This window comes from Mya arenaria, chromosome 10 (assembly GCF_026914265.1).
Source record: "Mya arenaria isolate MELC-2E11 chromosome 10, ASM2691426v1".
Taxonomy (NCBI): Eukaryota; Metazoa; Mollusca; class Bivalvia; order Myida; family Myidae; genus Mya; species Mya arenaria.
This window is the reverse complement of record NC_069131.1, coordinates 70464846-70484980: the sequence shown is the minus strand read 5'-3', so window position 1 is coordinate 70484980 and position 20135 is coordinate 70464846. Positions and strand designations below refer to the sequence as shown.

The 20135-nt window shown below is 35.2% G+C and overlaps 1 protein-coding gene across 1 annotated transcript in view; it reads left to right on the top strand.

The window, feature by feature from the left end:
• The first annotated feature begins 2564 nt into the window (after window positions 1–2564).
• Window positions 2565–20135, top strand: part of LOC128205603 (exostosin-1b-like) — a 66274-nt gene continuing 48703 nt past the window's right edge. Inside the window, exon 1 of the mRNA XM_052907343.1 lies at window positions 2565–3832. Coding sequence (XP_052763303.1) covers window positions 2919–3832 — 914 coding nt within the window. The 5' untranslated portion in view covers window positions 2565–2918. The remainder of the gene's footprint in view (window positions 3833–20135) is intronic.

Genomic DNA, 20135 nt, shown 5'->3' with positions numbered 1-20135 from the left:
ATGGAACACAGCTCCGCACAATATAAAGGTCGTTTGCGTTGGCGTACAATGGACATCGCTGCTCTGCATAATATAACGGTCGTTTGCGTTGGCGTATATTGTACAATGGACAACACTACTCCGCATAATATAAAGGTCGTTTGCGTTGGCGTACAATGGACAACACTACCCCGCACAATATAAAGTTCGTTTGCGTTGGCGTACTTTGCACAATGGACAACACTACTCCGCAAAATATAAAGGTCGTTTGCGTTGGCGTACAATGGAACACAGCTCCGCACAATATAAAGGTCGTTTGCGTTGGCGTACAATGGACATCGCTGCTCCGCATAATATAACGGTCGTTTGCGTTGGCGTACTTTGCACAATGGACAACACTACTCCGCATAATATAAAGGTCGTTTGCGTTGGCGTACAATGGACAACACTACCCCGCACAACATAAAATTTGTTTGCTTTGGCGTACATTGCACAATGGACAACACTACTCCGCACAATATAAAATTTGTTTGCTTTGGCGTACATTGTACAATGGACAACATTACCCCGCACAATATAAAATTTGTTTGCTTTGGCGTACATTGCACAATGGACAACATTACCCCGCACAATATAAAATGTGTTTGCTTTGGCGTACATTGTACAATGGACAACATTACCCCGCACAATATAAAATTTGTTTGCTTTGGCGTACATTGTACAATGGACAACACTACTCCGCACAATATAAAATTTGTTTGCTTTGGCGTACATTGTACAATGGCCAACACTACCCCGCACAATATAAAATTTGTTTGCTTTGGCGTACATTGCACAATGGACAACACTACTCCGCACAATATAAAATTTGTTTGCTTTGGCGTACATTGTACAATGGACAACACTACTCCGCACAATATAAAATTTGTTTGCTTTGGCGTACATTGCACAATGGACAACACTACTCCGCACAATATAAAATTTGTTTGCTTTGGCGTACATTGTACAATGGACAACACTACCCCGCACAATATAAAATTTGTTTGCTTTGGCGTACATTGCACAATGGACAACACTACCCCGCACAATATAAAATTTGTTTGCTTTGGCGTACATTGTACAATGGACAACACTACCCCGCACAATATAAAATTTGTTTGCTTTGGCGTACATTGTACAATGGACAACACTACTCCGCACAATATAAAATTTGTTTGCTTTGGCGTACATTGCACAATGGACAACACTACCCCGCACAATATAAAATTTGTTTGCTTTGGCGTACATTGTACAATGGACAACACTACTCCGCACAATATAAAATTTGTTTGCTTTGGCGTACATTGTACAATGGACAACACTACCCCGCACAATATAAAATTTGTTTGCTTTGGCGTACATTGTACAATGGACAACACTACTCCGCACAATATAAAATTTGTTTGCTTTGGCGTACATTGCACAATGGACAACACTACCCCGCACAATATAAAATTTGTTTGCTTTGGCGTACATTGTACAATGGACAACACTACTCCGCACAATATAAAATTTGTTTGCTTTGGCGTACATTGTACAATGGACAACACTACCCCGCACAATATAAAATTTGTTTGCTTTGGCGTACATTGTACAATGGACAACACTACTCCGCACAATATAAAATTTGTTTGCTTTGGCGTACATTGCACAATGGACAACACTACTCCGCACAATATAAAGTTTGTTTGCTTTGGCGTACATTGTACAATGGACAACACTACTCCGCATAATATAAAGGTCGTTTGCGTTGGCGTACAATGGACGACACACGTAGACTGCTTACCTAAATAGTATTTACTACCACTAATATCTACTGCTTCTACTTCTTCTACAACCTCTAGTATTAATTCTGCTATTACTGCTGTTAATTTTACTATTACTTCTACTTTTACTACTATTTCTACCACAAATTTACAAAACACTTATCTTCACACTGGGCGAATGTCAAAATTCTATTATCTGGGGAGTGGGCGGGTTTAACGTTTTAAGACGTCGTTTCAAGATAGAATAATGACCGTTTTTTCTATATTAAAATTGGGTCATTTTTCTTTATAACATTGTCCGCGGCAGGCGGAACCAGATTTGGTTGGGACACGGAGGCGGAAACGTAGCTGCCAAATATCCTTCACTTAAAATTTATATCTTTAATTTATCAGACTCTTCTGGTTTTTACAACTTTGGTATCGTACACAAAACGTTGCTGTATAATTCGGTGCAGGTGTTGTTGTTCCTTCAAAATGAGCGAATCCGGCGTACCAAACTGGGGTGACACCCTCTCTCATAATGATATTATATCATACATGTATACAATACAGCAGTGTTATGTCTTGATGACCTTTCACTCCTCAATTAATTGTTTTGTTATTTATAAGGTCTATTTAGTAAAATATGTCGTCTTACGGGGCGAGGGTGTGTATTTTAAATTGACGAGAACGGCCAGTAAACTTTTTGAAATAGTATAACGTAGCCAAATAGTATAACGTAGCCTAAGTGTTTTCTCAATCTATTTATAGACGAAGCGTGATGTCATTACGAGACGGCAGGGAGTCCCCAGCTTCAAACAGTGAATGTCATGAGTAATCGAAACAATTCCTTTGTTTTATGTTATACAGTCGTAATTCAATGCTCAAATTAACATTTGATGGGGATTATATAATCCTAAATCTTTCTTAAGCTTGAAACGAGAGAAAAAATTAAACACGTGCCGTAAGCCTCCGATTAATCAAGAGTACATGTACACACAAATTTTGACATACGAGTGCAAAATGGCGGAGTCGTTAGTCGTGTTTTCACAATTAAAGAATTTAATTATTTGTTACTCGTGAATCTAAGGATATAGATGTGAATTAAGTATGTGGATATATTGAATATAGTGGAATGATGTCATTCAGCGTCTCATGCAGGCTAAGAAACGTTATACAACCGCAGTAATATGTGGTTTTATTTTGGTTCTTCTGTATTTAGGAGTAAAAAATCTTCCTAATCATTTTATTGATAATGGAAGACACTTTTCCATTGAGAATGGAGAGTTCTTGTCATTTCTTGACGCCAGTGACTACTCATTTGGGGAAGATTTGCACATGTCGCCACGGGCACGAAGGTCGACCGGCTTCGACACGGACTATACAAAGTGTCGGATGGAGACGTGTTTCGACTATTCAAAATGTCGGAATGGATTTAAAGTGTACGTTTACCCGCGCGAAGACAAAATATCGCATAGCTATAATAAGATCATCTCATCCATTCAAGAGTCTCGGTTTCACACATCGGACCCGAATGAAGCATGTTTATTCATCTTAGCTTTAGACACGTTAGATAGAGATGTTTTAAGTGCCGATATGATACAAGATATTGATATGAAAATTAGCAAATTACCCCACTGGAACAATGGAATTAATCATCTTGTTTTTAATTTGTATTCTGGAACATGGCCCGATTATGTGTTAAATGTAGATTTTAATTTAGGACAGGCAATGCTAGCAAAGGCTAGCATGTCAACAAATACGTTTCGTCCCAATTTTGATATTTCTTTTCCACTTTTTGCCAAAGATCACCCTCAAAAGGGTGGAGAAAGGGGGCATTTGTATACTTCTACAAACAATATTCCCCCACTTAGGTATTATTTGTTAGGCTTTAAAGGAAAACGGTATTTAACTGGAATTGGCTCGGAAACCCGCAATTCTTTGTACCATATCCACAACAAAAAGGATATAATACTGCTTACAACGTGCAGACATGGAAAAAACTGGCAGAAGACAGCGAAGAAACTCAATGATACAAGATGTGATAAAGACAACGAAGAATATGACAAGTAAGTTTCACGGTGTCCTTTGCATGATGTTAAAATGTAAAAGCTGTTTAGATAAATTATGCATTTTAAACCAAGTTATTCACAGTAACGATTTAGTGGTTGAAATTGGCTCAATCCCACAAGCTTTCCAGGCTTGCTCAAAATCTTAATTGTATATAGCAGGATTTGTTGTAATATTTTGATGCCATGTACAACAATAAGGCTTGTTCATTCAAAATTCGATGACTGATTAAAACAAGTTTTTACAGCTTATTTTAATAATTATTCAATATTATTTGCGATTCTACGGAGGCATGTCTTGTGTTGTGGGGTAGAGTGCAAAGAAAACTCATAGTGCGGCTAGGTGGTAACAATGCATCAAAATATTATGCAGCCAGGCAGCAAGTAAAACCGGGACTAGACATCCTAATGAGAAATGAGTGGCTGTGTGCTAACCACAATGGTTGAAATGAGCATTATAAGCCATGCACTGGTACAATGCTTTACAGCTTGCTCAAATTCTTGTTCTTATATACATGTAGTGGGGGCTTGATGACAATTATTGACGCCAATTACTTATGTAACGATTCAGGCTTGCTGAAACCACAACGCTCACCAAACAACATGCCAAGTAAATGAATTTAAATATAGTACAGAAAAATTAAATTCTGTAACGAAAAACTCCTTTACGCAACATAACAGCAATCCCTGAAAAAAAATATGATACTGGTTGAGAAGCAGTTTCCGACGGAAAGCAGTTTCCGACAAACCACTTTTTCGCATACCTTCCTTAGATCTTCATAAAGAAGGTACTGCAATTCAACTATATGGTAACTAGGCATTCAAAAGTTGAAATCTTACCGAGACACGTAAGTAACTTTTATTATTATTTAATGTTTAATGTTTTTTTTCACAAACTTGCACGTGGGGGATCTGCACACGCATGCGTGTGAACCTAATTTGCATATCTATGAATAGCTACAAGGTTTTCCTTAATTGACTTCTACAAACAATGATCATTGTGTACATATTTGTGAATACTGGTGTTGTGCTTGTTTCGCACCCACATTTACTTAAATGTATGTACAAACACAAGTTTCCATCAGAAATGAATAAAAAATATCATTGATATTCAGTCTCTGCCTGATTATGAGTATGAATTTAATGTCATAAATTTTAAGGTTTAAATTTTTTCGTAAATGCTGAACAATTAAATAACATTTCTCTTATTACAGTCTTATATTTAGTTTATTAAATAAACGGATAATAAAAACACACAACAGACACCTTAAATGTGCCCTGCATTCGAATTGTCGGAAACTGCTTCTCATCACAGGCTAATCAGAACAATGTAAGTACCCTCTTTGCGCCCCTATTAGATACACTATATGTGACGTCACACATGTAAAAAATATATCAGCAATAGCAGCTTGAGCTGTAGTTATATAAAATGTGAACAATTTTATTAGATATTTAAACACGTATAAATAATTCAATAAAAACGTTTAAAAACTGTCGGAAACTGCTTCTCAACCAGTAGTGTTAGCAGACTGTCTCAGTTAATCAGTTGACTAGTATTAATATATATTTTGGCCGTATTCAGTGTCAAAATATCTGTTTTCTACAGAGGGGAGTTAGAGGCAAAAATGTTCATACTACAGGAATATATCCCAACCAACCTACCCACTCCCCAAGTTCGTTGGTAGCCCGGCTTACGGGGTAACAGCCAACAAGCATATGTTAATTGTGGCCGAATTTAAACTTAAAATGTCAAATTTGCCTATAGCGAGAAACTGAATTTCAGATTCAAAATAAATATTGCCAGATATATTGGATATTTCAATGGGAGAATATTTATGCAAATATGAAATAGCAGCTGTCAAGAAAAGCAAATTGTTAAATGATTGATCGTGAAACCATCTATTCATTTCCTTATGTGGTCAGTACAAGTGTTGAATTTTCACTTTTACATTGTGAACATTAATTTGAAGGACTATATTTTCATCATGTCTATTATAAACGTACTGTTACAATTTGAAGTGTACGACAAATTGCAGTAGTCAGCATTTTCTTTTGAATGCTGAATGATGCAAAATAATTTACATAAAATGAATAGTTTAGAACTGACATTGTTTAAAGGCACTTTTCAATTTTTGGAAAGACTGTTTTGGAAATTTTCTTTACCTGAACTTATGGCCATAAACCCTGCAAACAACATGAACATTTAATCTAAGTTAAGTTATCAGCAAACATTTGCCAGAGATGAGATGACTTTAATTGTAATTTTAGCTTTATAAAAAAATGTTAGAAAATGATACGAAAATGTTTGCACAGTCATGCAAAAATAACAATTCTACATGACTTCAGGAGTTAGGAGGTAAATTATGTAAACTTCCAAAATGAAGTCATTGGAAGTACAAAAACTTTTTTTTAGGAAATTGTAAAGACTTTGCAGTTGGAAATATCGAAACCTTGTGTCATTGATTCATGTATGGTCCTCACACTGGCAATCTGTCTTGAAGTAAAGTAATTATTTAAAAATAAATTTGTGAAACTGGCAAGGTATAGTCGAAAAATATGTAATTTTTAACAAAATAGTTGAAAAACGGGGGGAAATTCTTAGTGTTTTGACTGTTCAAAAGACTGAACTTCCACGCAAGGAATTCACATACTTCCAGTTTCAAATTCTTATGGAAATATATTAAATTCCCCATATACATGTGTATAATTGATTGACTCATTGAATAAAAGAAATTCCGGTAGTCTGTGTACCTTTAAGTCTTTCATCTGACAGATAGACAAGAGCATGTAGATACAATGATATCATCATAACTAAGCATGGCACAAGGATAATTTTATGCTGCTACTTAAACCATTATAGATGGTTAATGATAATCAGTTTAGGAATGTGGTCAGCATGGTCTTCTCCAGATTGCCACTTGTCTGAGGTCATTATAACATTCATGCCTTATTTGAAGTCTTCTGTAGCTGTGTAGTCAACATCTACCGTAGTTGTGTGCTTAAGCAACTCTGGTACATGTTTATTTAACATCTACAATAGCTGTGTGCTTGAGCACCACTGGTACATGTCTGATTTAATGTCTACCGTAGCTGTGTGCTTAATCGCCACTGGTACATGTTTGATTTAATGTTTACCGTAGCTGTGTGCTTAATCGCCACTGGTACATGTCTGATTTAATGTCTACCCTAGCTGTGTGCTTAAGCGCCACTGGTACATGCCCAATTTAATGTCTACCGTAGCTGTGTGCTTAATCGCCACTGGTACATGTCTGATTTAATGTCTACCGTAGCTGTGTGCTTAAGCGCCACTGGTACATGTCTGATTAAATGTCTACCATAGCTGTGTGATTAAGCACCACTGGTACAACGTAGCTGTGTGCTAAAGCACCACTGGTACACGTCTTATTCAATGTCTACCCTAGCTGTGTCCTTAAGCACCACTGGTACATGTCTGATTTAATGTCTACCGTAGCTGTGTGAGAAAGGCCTGGTTTAAGGAATGTCTGGCATGATAATCCCCTGCTGTGCATCTCCTGTTAATTGCACTGGTGTCACAGTAGGGGCCAATTTCCTGTGTATTCGTTATTGGATCAGGGCCATTAAGGGTCCATTTTTATAATAAAATATCAAAAATCGCACAGCAGGATACTCAGATTGGAGATCTGATAAGACAATCAGGCTATAAGATTAAGATCAATTAACAGAGGTTGTGTACAAATACAGGTTTTTGTGCTGGGTTCACTTATAGAAGGCTTAAACTAGGCCTTTAAGCGCCACTGGTGCATGCCTTTTTCAATGCCTACTGTAGCTGTGTCTTTATTAATCATTTATCACTATGGATCATAAAATTACCCAAACCCCTGCTTTGTCAACCATGAGGGTCCTTGGACCCCCAGCTGATTCTGTTAACTTCCTGTGAAAAACCCTGCCTGGTGTCTTGTCTGCCTCTAGAAGTACAAACTAATTAGATTTATCAATGAAGTCTGACATATTTTACATGTATCTGAATAAAACTGTATGGTAAAATAGTTGAGCTGGCACATTTGGTATGGTCATAAAGGCAGAACGATATTCTTATTAAATATTTTTATTAGCTTTTCTCCCTGAACTTTAAATTCTATGCAAGTAACATAAACTATGATTCCTATACGATACTTCTGTTGTATTCATTAAATTAATTTGTTATGTCATTTATGCATTTGAAACTTGAGTATGGAAGTGTCATGTATCAGACCCTGGCATAAACTTGAAATGGAGTGGTGATTGAATTTCAACACATTTGACCTGAAGAAAATTTATTAACCCAAAGAAAATAACAATTAGCCATGAGTTTTCTAGCCAGTGTTTGTTTTGCCCCTTTTCAGTGTATTTTATGCCTGTGGGTTATGATTGAGAACAGCTCAGAGCCTCTTATAAAACTTTTTTGGTTACTCCATTATTGAATTTGGGCATTTTGGGATGATTTTTTTTTAAGGTTGGCTCTAATACCTAATGATATCCAATCTACATGTACATATAGTTGTAAACATACACATGTACATGATTTTGATACATTATTGCCAGATAACAATATTTTATCAGAGCTCCAGGTTTTGGGTCAAAAAGTATTTTAAAAAAGTATTTTACCACCCTATTTTTTCCAAAGAGTGTGTAAAGTCACCTAATCATTAAAATGCATGAAGTAAGAAAGTGTTCCAAACCCATGGCGTTTTTTTATAATTTACATGTTTAGTGTGTTTTCACACAATAAGGCACAATTATGCACCATAGCTGGATTTCTCAATTATGATGTTACAGATCTGGAAAAGAATAATTACATGGTATATATATTGCAGTGTTCAACATAATCACAAGCTTTGCACTTTACCTTGCACTTGTAAAGTGCTTTGCGTGCTTGTACAATTTTCTGAATTTCATATACATGTAACAGCAGGGCACGTTAAACATTTTTATGCCAAGTCCTGGTGTAAGGATTCGGGCTGGTTCATTCACATGTCAATGACTGATATTGTACATTGTGTTTCATTCTGTCTTGTGTGTAAGAATGATTTATTTAAATATTTCTATGTTGAACCACAAATTTTAATTGAAAATTAGGTGACTCATACAGTCTGGCTTCAACTTAGCTGTTGCCTTTCTAATTTCACAAGTAGACATTGTGTACCCTGGTATTATTCAACAGGGTTCAGTATTCTAAGTGATTAGCAAGTGGCTGACAAGGGTGTTTTCATAGGAGCTCATTGAATATACATAAAACTATCTGAACTTTGAATGGTTATCACTGTGTCGTCAATTTTCATAAATTTGTATTGAATACTGTCAGTATCTTGCCCCGATTTTTTTTCCAGTTTATATAGGGGAGAAGTTTTAAAGGAACTCATTCATATGTTTAAGAGTCAGATAGTAAAAAAAAAAATGTTAGAGGTATATATTTATCTTGTTAATAATTATTGAAAAATTGGATGAGATAGGGTCTATTCACTAGAAAGCATTAGTAATGCTTTTGGAAATTTTACACGTTTAGGCTTGTATTTACAAAATTCTGCTAAATCTGTGTATCTGCCAGTTACTGTCTGATATTTGTGAAAAAAAGTAGAAAAATAACTCAATTTTACCAAAAAATTAAAAAAATTGTTACCACCATAAAATCTTTGAATAAGTGCCTTTAAGCTGAAAGACTATCCAAGTGGCAGCTGTATGAAGATGTAGTGCAGTGTGACAAAAAGGTGCAGTAAAGACCAGTTTTTAGCTGGCTGATTTCATAATACAGCCTGAATGGATTTATCTGAGCCTTTGTGATTAAGATCGCATTTTACGCTTATCGTTTTATAATCCATTCAAAATGTCATGTAGCTAAACCTGCACTCAACTCCATTAAGTGTTTTGCAGGGCCAATCATAAAACATTTTAAGTCATTTCCCTAAGTCAATTTCCTCAATTTTTTGTAATCAAATTAAAAGGAAAGTTTAAGTGTTTTTAACATAAACTTATGTATTTTGAATCGAGTCGAAAATGAAGTATTAAAGATATTTTAAGTTATTTAATGAAAGGAAATGACTACTGGTGTTTTGTGAATACCGACCAAGGGGCTATTTTCAGTAACCATTTTATATTTTTCTTAATTTTAAGATAAGAAATAAGTGTTTTGGTTGGACTGTAAAACTAATTGGCCAATTAACTGAAAGGAATTACTGAGGGGGCGTGTCTAAGGACGAGGATGAGAATGATATTGTATAGGAAGCCAGAATTGTTATGTCATCGTCGGCAACCACGGAACTTTTTTCCGTTACACTTCATACATTCCGTTGGACAATTGTCTGACAAAATCTCGTTTAAATGAATATGCATGAGGCAGGAGAGACAACTCTTCTTCCAATGAATTTGCATGTTACACTCAAATATTGTTCAAACATTTACATGTCAGTAGCCTCTGTGGCCGTGTGGTCTTGACTACTGCCAAATATTATTGTACTGAGAAGGCGGACCTGGTTCAACTCCAGCAACCGTAAAGCAGGAACCAATGAAATTGCCTCACTAATTGTTCTAATTACAAGATTTTTATAGCCACCATATTGCCCACGGTAGCCAGCGAAACATAGCGTAGTCGGTATCGGGGTTATCCGAGGATGATGTTAAGTATTCTATAAAAACTGAACTTTCAGAGCAAATTTAAGAATATCCATTTTTACAAGGTGAAAGTCCTCAATATTGATTTAAAGATATACATTTATCAAATGTCGCTGCCTTCTTCCCTTGTGTGAAAAACTTGTTTGTATAACTTTAATGCAGACACTGATGTCCAATTTCATCCTACTAATTTTATTTAGCGTCAATTTTTAACGAAAGATATATAAAATCAACAATTTTTGCAAGATATTTGTTATGTGTTTAAGATTAAATTAAATTACCGGTATAACAAGAATCTTACATTCGCTGCCATTTGGTACAAACTTGTTTAAACTGGTTTCACAACTCTTTGAATTTAGGCTTAAAAAAAAATACATTTGGTTCATGTTACCTGAGCCTACCTACAAATTAGGCCTAGGCCTAAAAAATATTTTGTTTGGTTAGGGTTACATTCTTTTCAAAAATAGGTAGGGTAGGTAGGCTTTTTATTTTTTTATTTATTTTTTCTATTAGGCTTTATATAAGAATGTCATCTTCATCATTGGAGAACGGTGTTAAAGTTATCTCCTGTAAGCATTGAAGGTTTTAAACTCAATTTTTAAAACCAAAAAAAAAATTATTATTATTTTTTTTTTTTAAGTTTTTCAATTTTTTTTCAAACTGACTATAAAAACAGTAGGGTCGGCGCCTATTCCGTAGGTAGGGTCGGGTAACCCGAACCAAATGTATTTTTTTTTTAGGCCCTACCGTTTTTATAGTCAGTTAAAAACATTAAAACAAATTAGTGTGTGTTTTCAAATGTAGTTAAACCTTTTAAGCTTTATAAAGAAGATTTAATACTTTATCACCATTCTCCAATAATGACAATGACATTCTTACAAAAAGCTTAAAAAAACAAACCAAAAAAACAACTACTGGTCTACTGGTCTGAGTACCCTACCTGTTTTTTTGAAAAAGATATAATTCCCTAACCGAATGATTTTTAATTTTTTTGGCCTTATGGCAACTCCTGTAAGAGACCACATGTATATGTATGAGACTAAAATTTATCAGATGGATTTCATTAGTCTCATTTTCGTGCTGTGGAAATTTTTTATTGTATGTGGTTAAATTTTCTTTGACAGACTTTGAAGTTTTTACTTTTTTGCGCAATCTAAAAACTGCAGATTTTGCATGTTCCCATAAAATGATTACGAAATTGTCTGTTCAACTCATTACGTCTGAAATGATTGCAAAAAAACCGCTGCTTGTAGATAAAGTTGCACTGAAGGCAATGACACATGACAGAAGTGCACACGCATATCATTTTTTTATGTAAAACATATTGAAATTTATAAGCAATAGTAACTAATATCAGCTGTTGTTATTATTTTTCGTCTTCTATTTTCTGAACTATTTAACCCTTAGGCTGCTGATGGCGATTTTAAAGGCTTTGCAAACAGCTTGGAACCAGACCAGACGCCGAGTAACTCGGCGCCTGGTCAGGTTCCAAGCTGTTTGCCACTCAGTCAATATATGCCCAAAGTAAATTGAAAGAAATTTAGAATAAACCAGATGACATTTTTGAGCAGACGACAATTTACCCAGCATGCAAAGGGTTAAGTCGGCAGTTGCCTTAATTGTAGTAGAAGACCAAAATTGAATAATAAGTAGTAAAATTGTTAGGCGTGAAATATCTCTTTACTGTGACTGAATTTCTGAACAACTTGCTCGATAAAAGCTATGACTAAATGGATTTTTGGCTGTCTTTTTCATCGGAAGCTTTCTGAATGATTAAATCAGGATCCATCCAGCTATCCAATGGGCCGAGGCATTAGCGTATACACTTTTAAGTTATAAATGTATCCAGTCAAGTCATAATCTGTTCTTTATTTCGTCTAATGTTTGAAATATTGTCCATTGATATCATGGTTTTGAACAGCCTACACTTGACAGGAACATTAAACTGTTTGTACAGTTTATTGCGCCTCCCATATTGTTCTTTCTGTGCACACTGGAGTATCACTTAAGGCCAGCAAAAAGATCATCTTTAGATTCTCATTTCTGCCTGCCCTGTCTGAAACCCAGCCCCTCCCCGTCTGAAACCCAGCCCCGCCCAGTCTGAAACCCAGCCCCGCCCAGTCTGAAACCCAGCCCCGCCCAGTCTGAATCTCTGCCTTGCCCCGTCTGAATTTCTGCCCTGCCCAGTCTGAATCTGCCTGCCCGCTACGTCTGAATCTTTGCCCTGCCCCGCCCTGTCTGAATATCTGCACTGCCCAGTCTGAATCTCTGCCCTACCCCGCCTCATCTGAATATCTGCCCCGCCCCAGTCTGAATCTCTGCCCCACCCCGCCACATCTGAATCTGCCCTGCCCAGTCTGAATCTCTGCCCCGCCCTGTCTGAAACCCTCTCCCACCCCATCTGAATCTCTGCCTCATCCATGTCTGAACCCTGACACAAGTTCCATTTACTGATGAAAACAATCCAGATGACAATATATATAAGAATTATTTCCCCCTGGCCTTGTATGTTTACCAATGCAGCCACAGGGGGCTCTTAAGAATCCTCTTGTTAGCTCGGTTTGAACAAGGTTTTTCAAGTCTTTAACTTCCAGTTTTCATGTTGTACAACCAAATTTGGAGAGAGATGAAGTGCTCTGTAGTTGGACCAACTTGTGTTAAAATGTATGTTTTGCAACTTGCCAATTACAAACAAACTTAGCAAGCTATTTATAAATGTCGCCCAGCATGAGCGTTTATTTCGACACTTGGGGTTGTTTCATTAATGCATCTTGGATGTTACTTCAATTAAACAAATGCTCCAGTCACGTTTAGAAGCCCTAAGTCTGGCAAATGTGTCTGTCATGTGTAAAAGCAAAATGTCTGACAAATGCTCTAGTCATATTTCTAAGAATCTTAGATGTCTGACAAATGTAGTTTAAAAAAACCTTTAAAGCTTTATAATGATGCTAGTCAGATTTTATAGTCTAGTTATGTTTCTTACTTTGTCTAGCCAATTGTTTATTTTATAACAGTTGCCATATATACATTTAATTGTAAAACAACTAGATATTATTACACTGTACGCTGTAAGTCTATTTTAAAATAGTTTGTGCAATAATATCATGTTTTATTACTACAAAATGTATGCATTTTGAAAGTTTTGTTTAAAACATTTTCCAAAAATAAATTGTCTAAATGTTATTTGATTCACTTTTTCACTGGGTTATATTTGCAAAGTGTAAAGATGAACTGCTTCCCTGGTGAACATACTGACAATGCTCAAAATTGCACATAATGTTGCCACGGCTGGGAGTCGAACCCAGGTCTTGCCCTTCAAAAGGATACATTCTACAACTAAAATACATGTACAATGGCTGTCAAGCTAGCAGTTTAAGCTTATATAAGGCAGAAAGTTTAAATCTATAAATCACACTGAGTTCTTTTTAAAATAATTCACCTTAAAAGAACCCTTATGTTTGGCAAATGCACCGGTTAAATTTAGAAACCAATGCCTGGCAAATGTGCCTATAGCTGTCATGATACAAAGTCTAATGTCTGTCAAATGTGCCTATAGCTGTCATGATACAAAGTCTAATGTCTGTCAAATGATACAAAGTCTAATGTCTGTCAAATGTGCCTAGCTGTCATGATACAAAGTCTAATGTCTGTCAAATGTGCCAGTCAAATTTATAAACCAATGTCTTGCAAATGCAAATGCATATTTCAACTGCTAGGTATATGAAGTGTGTTTGTAATTTGGTCATCATGAAATAAGCTTTAAAACAAAACAAAGGAAATGATTAGTTATCCATGCTGTTCCCAATAAGGGCATTTTAGGGTGCTGCCAAAAAAGGACATGGTGCAGCACTGTATAACTCCATAGGTGAAACACTTTTCTATTTGTTTTATTTGAATATCAGTTACGAATATGGTTATTTAAGATACTCAGTTCTTGTACGAAGTGACTTAATGTCTTATGTACCTCCCACGAAAGTCATTAATTTGTTTGAAAAATAATATAGAGGATCTCATGGTTATTACATTGTAAATTAAAGATCACCTAGCTATCGAAAAAGCAAGGCAGAAATAATATTCAAATATTTGAATAGGTTCAATGAATTATGATTTGTAAATGGTTTACAGGAAATTACCTCTTCATTTTGCTAAAATTGGGGGGCGTTAAATTGCTCAAATAATATTTTTACTGCCGTTACAAAACATCATGATTCAAATCTGTTTACAGTAGGCTGTTAAGGTCTTTATTTTGTATGTGTGTATTTAAATCCTTCAAATGGTTAACCCAGTTTTGTATAGCAAAAAAAATCAAGTTCTGTATTAATAAAAATATCATACTACAGACAGACGGAAGCCTTATCTTGTACTTAATTTGAACAAAAATGCTGAGCCAGACATTGCTTGGGCTACTGTATTTAATAAAAGTTTATTTGGCGTTACCAGACCCACATTTTTAGGCTGGGGAGGTGGGGGGGGGGGGGGTATCTTTATAATTACTCTATATTTGGTAATGTTGATCAATGACAAAAAAAAAATGAACACTGGCACTGACAATTAGATAGTCATGTTGAGCCTTAAAAAACAAACATAAAAAGGTTTAACACTCAATAATCCAGTAAAAATATATATTGGGATAGCATAACTTAACTATAGTACTGCAAATTGAAATAAGGTATGGTCGATGACATGCTAAAAGAGTTGATGCGCTGGAGTTATAAAAGTCCCTGCCTTACTTTATGTACTATAAATCAAAATGTCTTCAGGCAATATAAGGTTTCATTTAATAGTATGAAAAATCATCAATTGACATTATCTATTCTAAGGATTAGATTTCTACGATTTTTTGCTAAGAATTTTAATTCCTGTGAACAGAATTGTTAAAAAAGTAGAATCACATTTGTGGCATATAATATACAGCCTTTCAGTGCTTTCAGCACTTTCATTTGTTTTACTTCTTACCGACCCTTAATTCGGTTATGAAAATTGAAATAGAAAATTTGACTGAAAACGTTTTGGGGTAATAAATAATTCAGTTTTGGATATGCTTACATACTATTTGAGAAATGTTTTGATATAGTATTAAGTATACATATTTATATAATTACGCAAGATAAATAACTTTTAAAAAATGAGAAATCTGATTCATGAAATTGTATGTAAAACATAGTTCAAATAAATTCAGCTAGTCATCCCGTGAAATATTGGCAATAATTTATAAAGAACATTTAATTCAGAAAATTTCCGCTTTTGTTTAATAATTGGTTTACTACTTTTTTCTTCATGTAAAAAGGGCTTTATAATTAGTATGATTGCATGAATGGAATGTTGAGAGGACTATAAATTTTATATGCAAGGATTTTTTTTATATAAAAACCATATTTGGATGTGATTAATGCATCATGCAATAAAGAGCTGTTTCACTTTGGGCTAAAATTAACAAGTAGTTTATTTTTAACTTAATTCGTCCGACTCACAAAAATAGCCATAACTGGGAAGTGTCTTATCCTCTCTATGATCGTTTCCTTAATTAACTTTTTTCATTCAGTTGCTCTCTTTTATAGAATACTGAATATCTGGATGCAAATGTAATTGGTACCTTGAAAAAGATGGAACATAAAACACGTCAGACATGACATGCTTGTGAGACCAATCATGACTTGCTAATTCAATTCAATAATGAGATATTGGGCAGATTGTTCAGAACATTGTTAAATTAAACAACTTGATTAATGACATCGTTGCAAACTTTTAAATGTGTAATATTTCATGATGTGCACACATATTTAAATAGGAACAAGTACAGCTGAAAGAGATATGTCACTGGTCCTGTTTGAAAATATAGCAGAAGTGTTTCCATTAACCTTCTGGAGCAGTAATGATTTGAACGACATTAACAACACACAATGACATTAACAACGTTATTGACTGAACAATTGGCCCCATTATGTTTTATTTTTTTTGTTTTTTTCTTTATTAAAAGCCTGTCTGCCGAATTAATTATTTAGTACAGCAAAAATAAATAATACATGATCTAACTTAGCATTAGCGCGAATGGCCTCTATAATTGTCAGCACACTTGCGCAAACTTTTCAATAATCCACTCAATAAAACCAATTGATAACTGAATGGAAATTCAGCAGTCATTTTCGTTAGACGCTTTGTAAATGATTCAATCTGAATCTGTTGGACGATCCCATTGGTGGAGGAGACATAAGCGTAAACACTAATCAATTTAATTTTTTTGGCTGGTAGCGTCTCTTTTGATATAATTTTTGGATTGCACTGAACAATTATTATTTGACTCACCTAGATGACAGGTTATTGACATGGTTTACATATGAAGAGATATATTTTGACCGTTTCATCTGAAAGATCTATGTCATTGATTGGCAATGTGCTTGTTAAATCCACCATAGACTGATACCCTTGATAATAGAAATACCATTGTCTTATTATTTTGACATTACTATGAATGAGTGTTAAAGCTTATTAAAAATACATTTAAAACTGTACCTGTAAAGCTTATTAAAAATACATTTACAAGCTAGACTGTATCAGTGTCGCAATAATATAGTTTTGACTTATCATTGTTACAAATCACTACTATCAGATAACTTAATGTAGATAAGAAAAAATTGATTTAAATGTTGAGATGATAGTACATCAAAGAAGCTAGTATTACATTGGGATACTTAAATAAAAGGGCTTCTGTTTCCATTCCCACCTTGGGCGTGCATTGTTATACAAAATAAATGGTTCCAATTATGTTAAAGGTCTTTTCAATCCAGTCTTTTATTGTTCACGTCATTAGTCTTAGCTGTTGAACGGTTGTTTGTTATTGCCACAGGTGTTACTGGCTGAAAAAGATGTATTGGCTTTTGTTGAAAAAAAATCATTGCCAATTGTAGAAAATATCAATTTGTCTGCAGAAATAAATTACATCAGTGAATGAGTAAGCAGTGCACCCTGTGTGCAACCACTATCTGCAAACATGAAAGATAAAAATCACTCTTAGCTGAAGTTCATATTTTTGAATTTTAATTCTGTGGTTACTTGAATTGTGTTTATTACAGCTTCTGTCAGCAAATTTGATCACATGGGTATATTTGCTTTCGGTCTGTGGGGACGGGTAGAGGAAGGGGTATTTACTACAGGCGCAAATGGGCATATAAACCTGGCTGTCACAGGATTGACTGACTTGGAATACAACCTCATTGGCTGACGCATTGTCAACGCAAAATCTGACTCAGGGAGTATGTATCAGATAAGTGGCAGTAGGCAGACCTTTTAACACCCACAAAATTTGAAATTCTTTATGATTACGTAAGCCTATAAGAGTACTAAATGATTCCCTATCTGCAATTTCATTGCCTTCAAAATGTGGGTTAAACTTCTACACTATGTAACTCTTCTGGTGACTGTTTCATCAAAAGTGCTTGAAGTGGTTTCCACACCAAAGGAGTAATTTTCAACAGTCTGCTCCTTAGAAGTTTTGCCACCATTGTTCCCAAGTCAAAAACTTTTGAAATGTCATTAAAGCATCTTAAACACTTTCCCACTAGGCAGTGTTACTGCACTGTCACTGACACCCATATTTAGACAATTATTCGAGTCGTATTTCAGTCGAAACGGTTTATTTACTACTGTTAAATCCTCGTTTAGAAGATGAGCCCAGCTTGAGAACTGTTTATTTAAATTCTTTACATTCAATCCTTGCACTTTTGTTGGTCAAACTTAGATGATGTCATTAAGTATCGATATGACCTGTCCATGCATCTAGCAACTCCATTAACAGTGTGTACCATGTGATAAAAATTACGCCTTTTCTCTTTTTTCTTCATAACTGCCTACTTGATGAGATAACTAAAGACCTCAAGGTTTTCCCTTGGAAATTTCAACTTGGGGACCTAATATTCTGTCCTAATATACTTTTTAAAAAGATTTATTTTGGAGGCCCTGAAGATGAACCTCAATTTGGAAGCAAGGCCACAGAGAGAAATCCCGGATTGACCTTGAGACTGTCTATTTCAGCTTTCATCATTTTCCTTTAATTCGTTACTTGAACGATGTAGACACAATCTTGACAGGTGTTTTTAAACATCGGGATTACTTCCAGTTTTATTTTCATCTCATCGACTGGGAGCATACATAGTTAACACCCATGAAATTCTGGCCTGGCCTCCACAATGAAGTTCAAATGTATCAGTGATAACCATCTTGTAATGCAGAGAACCTTGTTACAATAACGGCCATTGTTTTCGCTGGTTATTAGCTGGTTGTTGTGAAATTTGCAGAAAATGTTAGGAATCTTAGGTGGAGTAGCTAAAATAAATCGGGAGATTTCAGTTTTACTTATTTTCCCTCTGTTGTCTGCAATATGTATTGATTTTTTGAATGGAAGAAGTATATTTTCTATTTTCATAGTGTTGCCATTATTGCCCCGCTAAAGCTAAAATAATCCCCAGAACTGGAAAGGTATAAATATTTTCATGAAACTTGATTCACAAACATGATTGTAAACTTTATGTCAGAAACTGGAAAGGTAAAGATATTTTCATGAAACTTGGTACACAAACATGATTGTAAACTATGGCAATACATTCTATTTGAGCAAGGCCCATAACCATGTATGGGTCAGGTTATGCCCCTTGAACAAAAAGTATTGAACTTTGGCATGTTACTAGTTCGAAGAAAGAAATAGGCCAGCAACATTAAAAAGCCTTAATGATGTCATTGATGTATCAGGGACAGCTTTATCCTTGAGAAACTGTGCTGTAGATCAAAGATATTCACTCAACAAATGAAACATAGTTTATTATGCTCGTGTCTTTCAAGTCCCATCTCTGAGGTTCATGCTGAATTATCAGTAATTGAGAAAGAACAACAAGCTTTTGCTGATGCATATAATCCTTCAGTTTAAGCTTGATTGTTGGACATCATCTGTAAGAGAAAAGAAAACGTTCCTTGAGTGATGGAGGGGCTCAAACCAGCATTATCGATCTTAGAATCGGAAATAATCAAAAGTGTATATCCATGCGTAATATTGAACCATAACATTTATGATTATTTAAACTACTTCTTTGTTTTATCAGGACACATAACATTATCAGTTATTGCACATATGTCATTATCAATTTATATAATAATCGCTGATGTTGGATGCCAATTTATGATAATTTAAATGTATTTGATCCTTGCGCTATAATCCCTAGCATAAACAATCTGGAAAAAAAGGCAGTTGCAAACCACTGGGCTGTACTTGTGTATGAGGGATTGTCTGAGGTGGTAATGGTGTATAAGATTATAGCCCGTTTATAACTCAAACTTATTTGCCTATGGTTATAAATACATACCCAGACACAGACTATTCAAATTAAAATGATAGCATGTGAGTGCATCTATTCTGTATTTGTTTTAGCTGACTGGAATGTTTGTTTAGTGTATCAGTGTTTAAGTGCGCCCAGCAGTCAAATATCGCCCACCTGGTGCATTTATTGGCCCTACTTGTATAAATAAATATATGGGATATATATGCAGGGAAAACTGCGCTAAATATTGTGAGAGACTTGGGTAGTTGTAGTTGTTTTGCGCTCACTTGTCATCATGTAAATTGTTTGCACAACAGCAAGCGCAGACAAGAATGCAATGGGAGCATTTGCTGACAACTTTAAGTTATGGT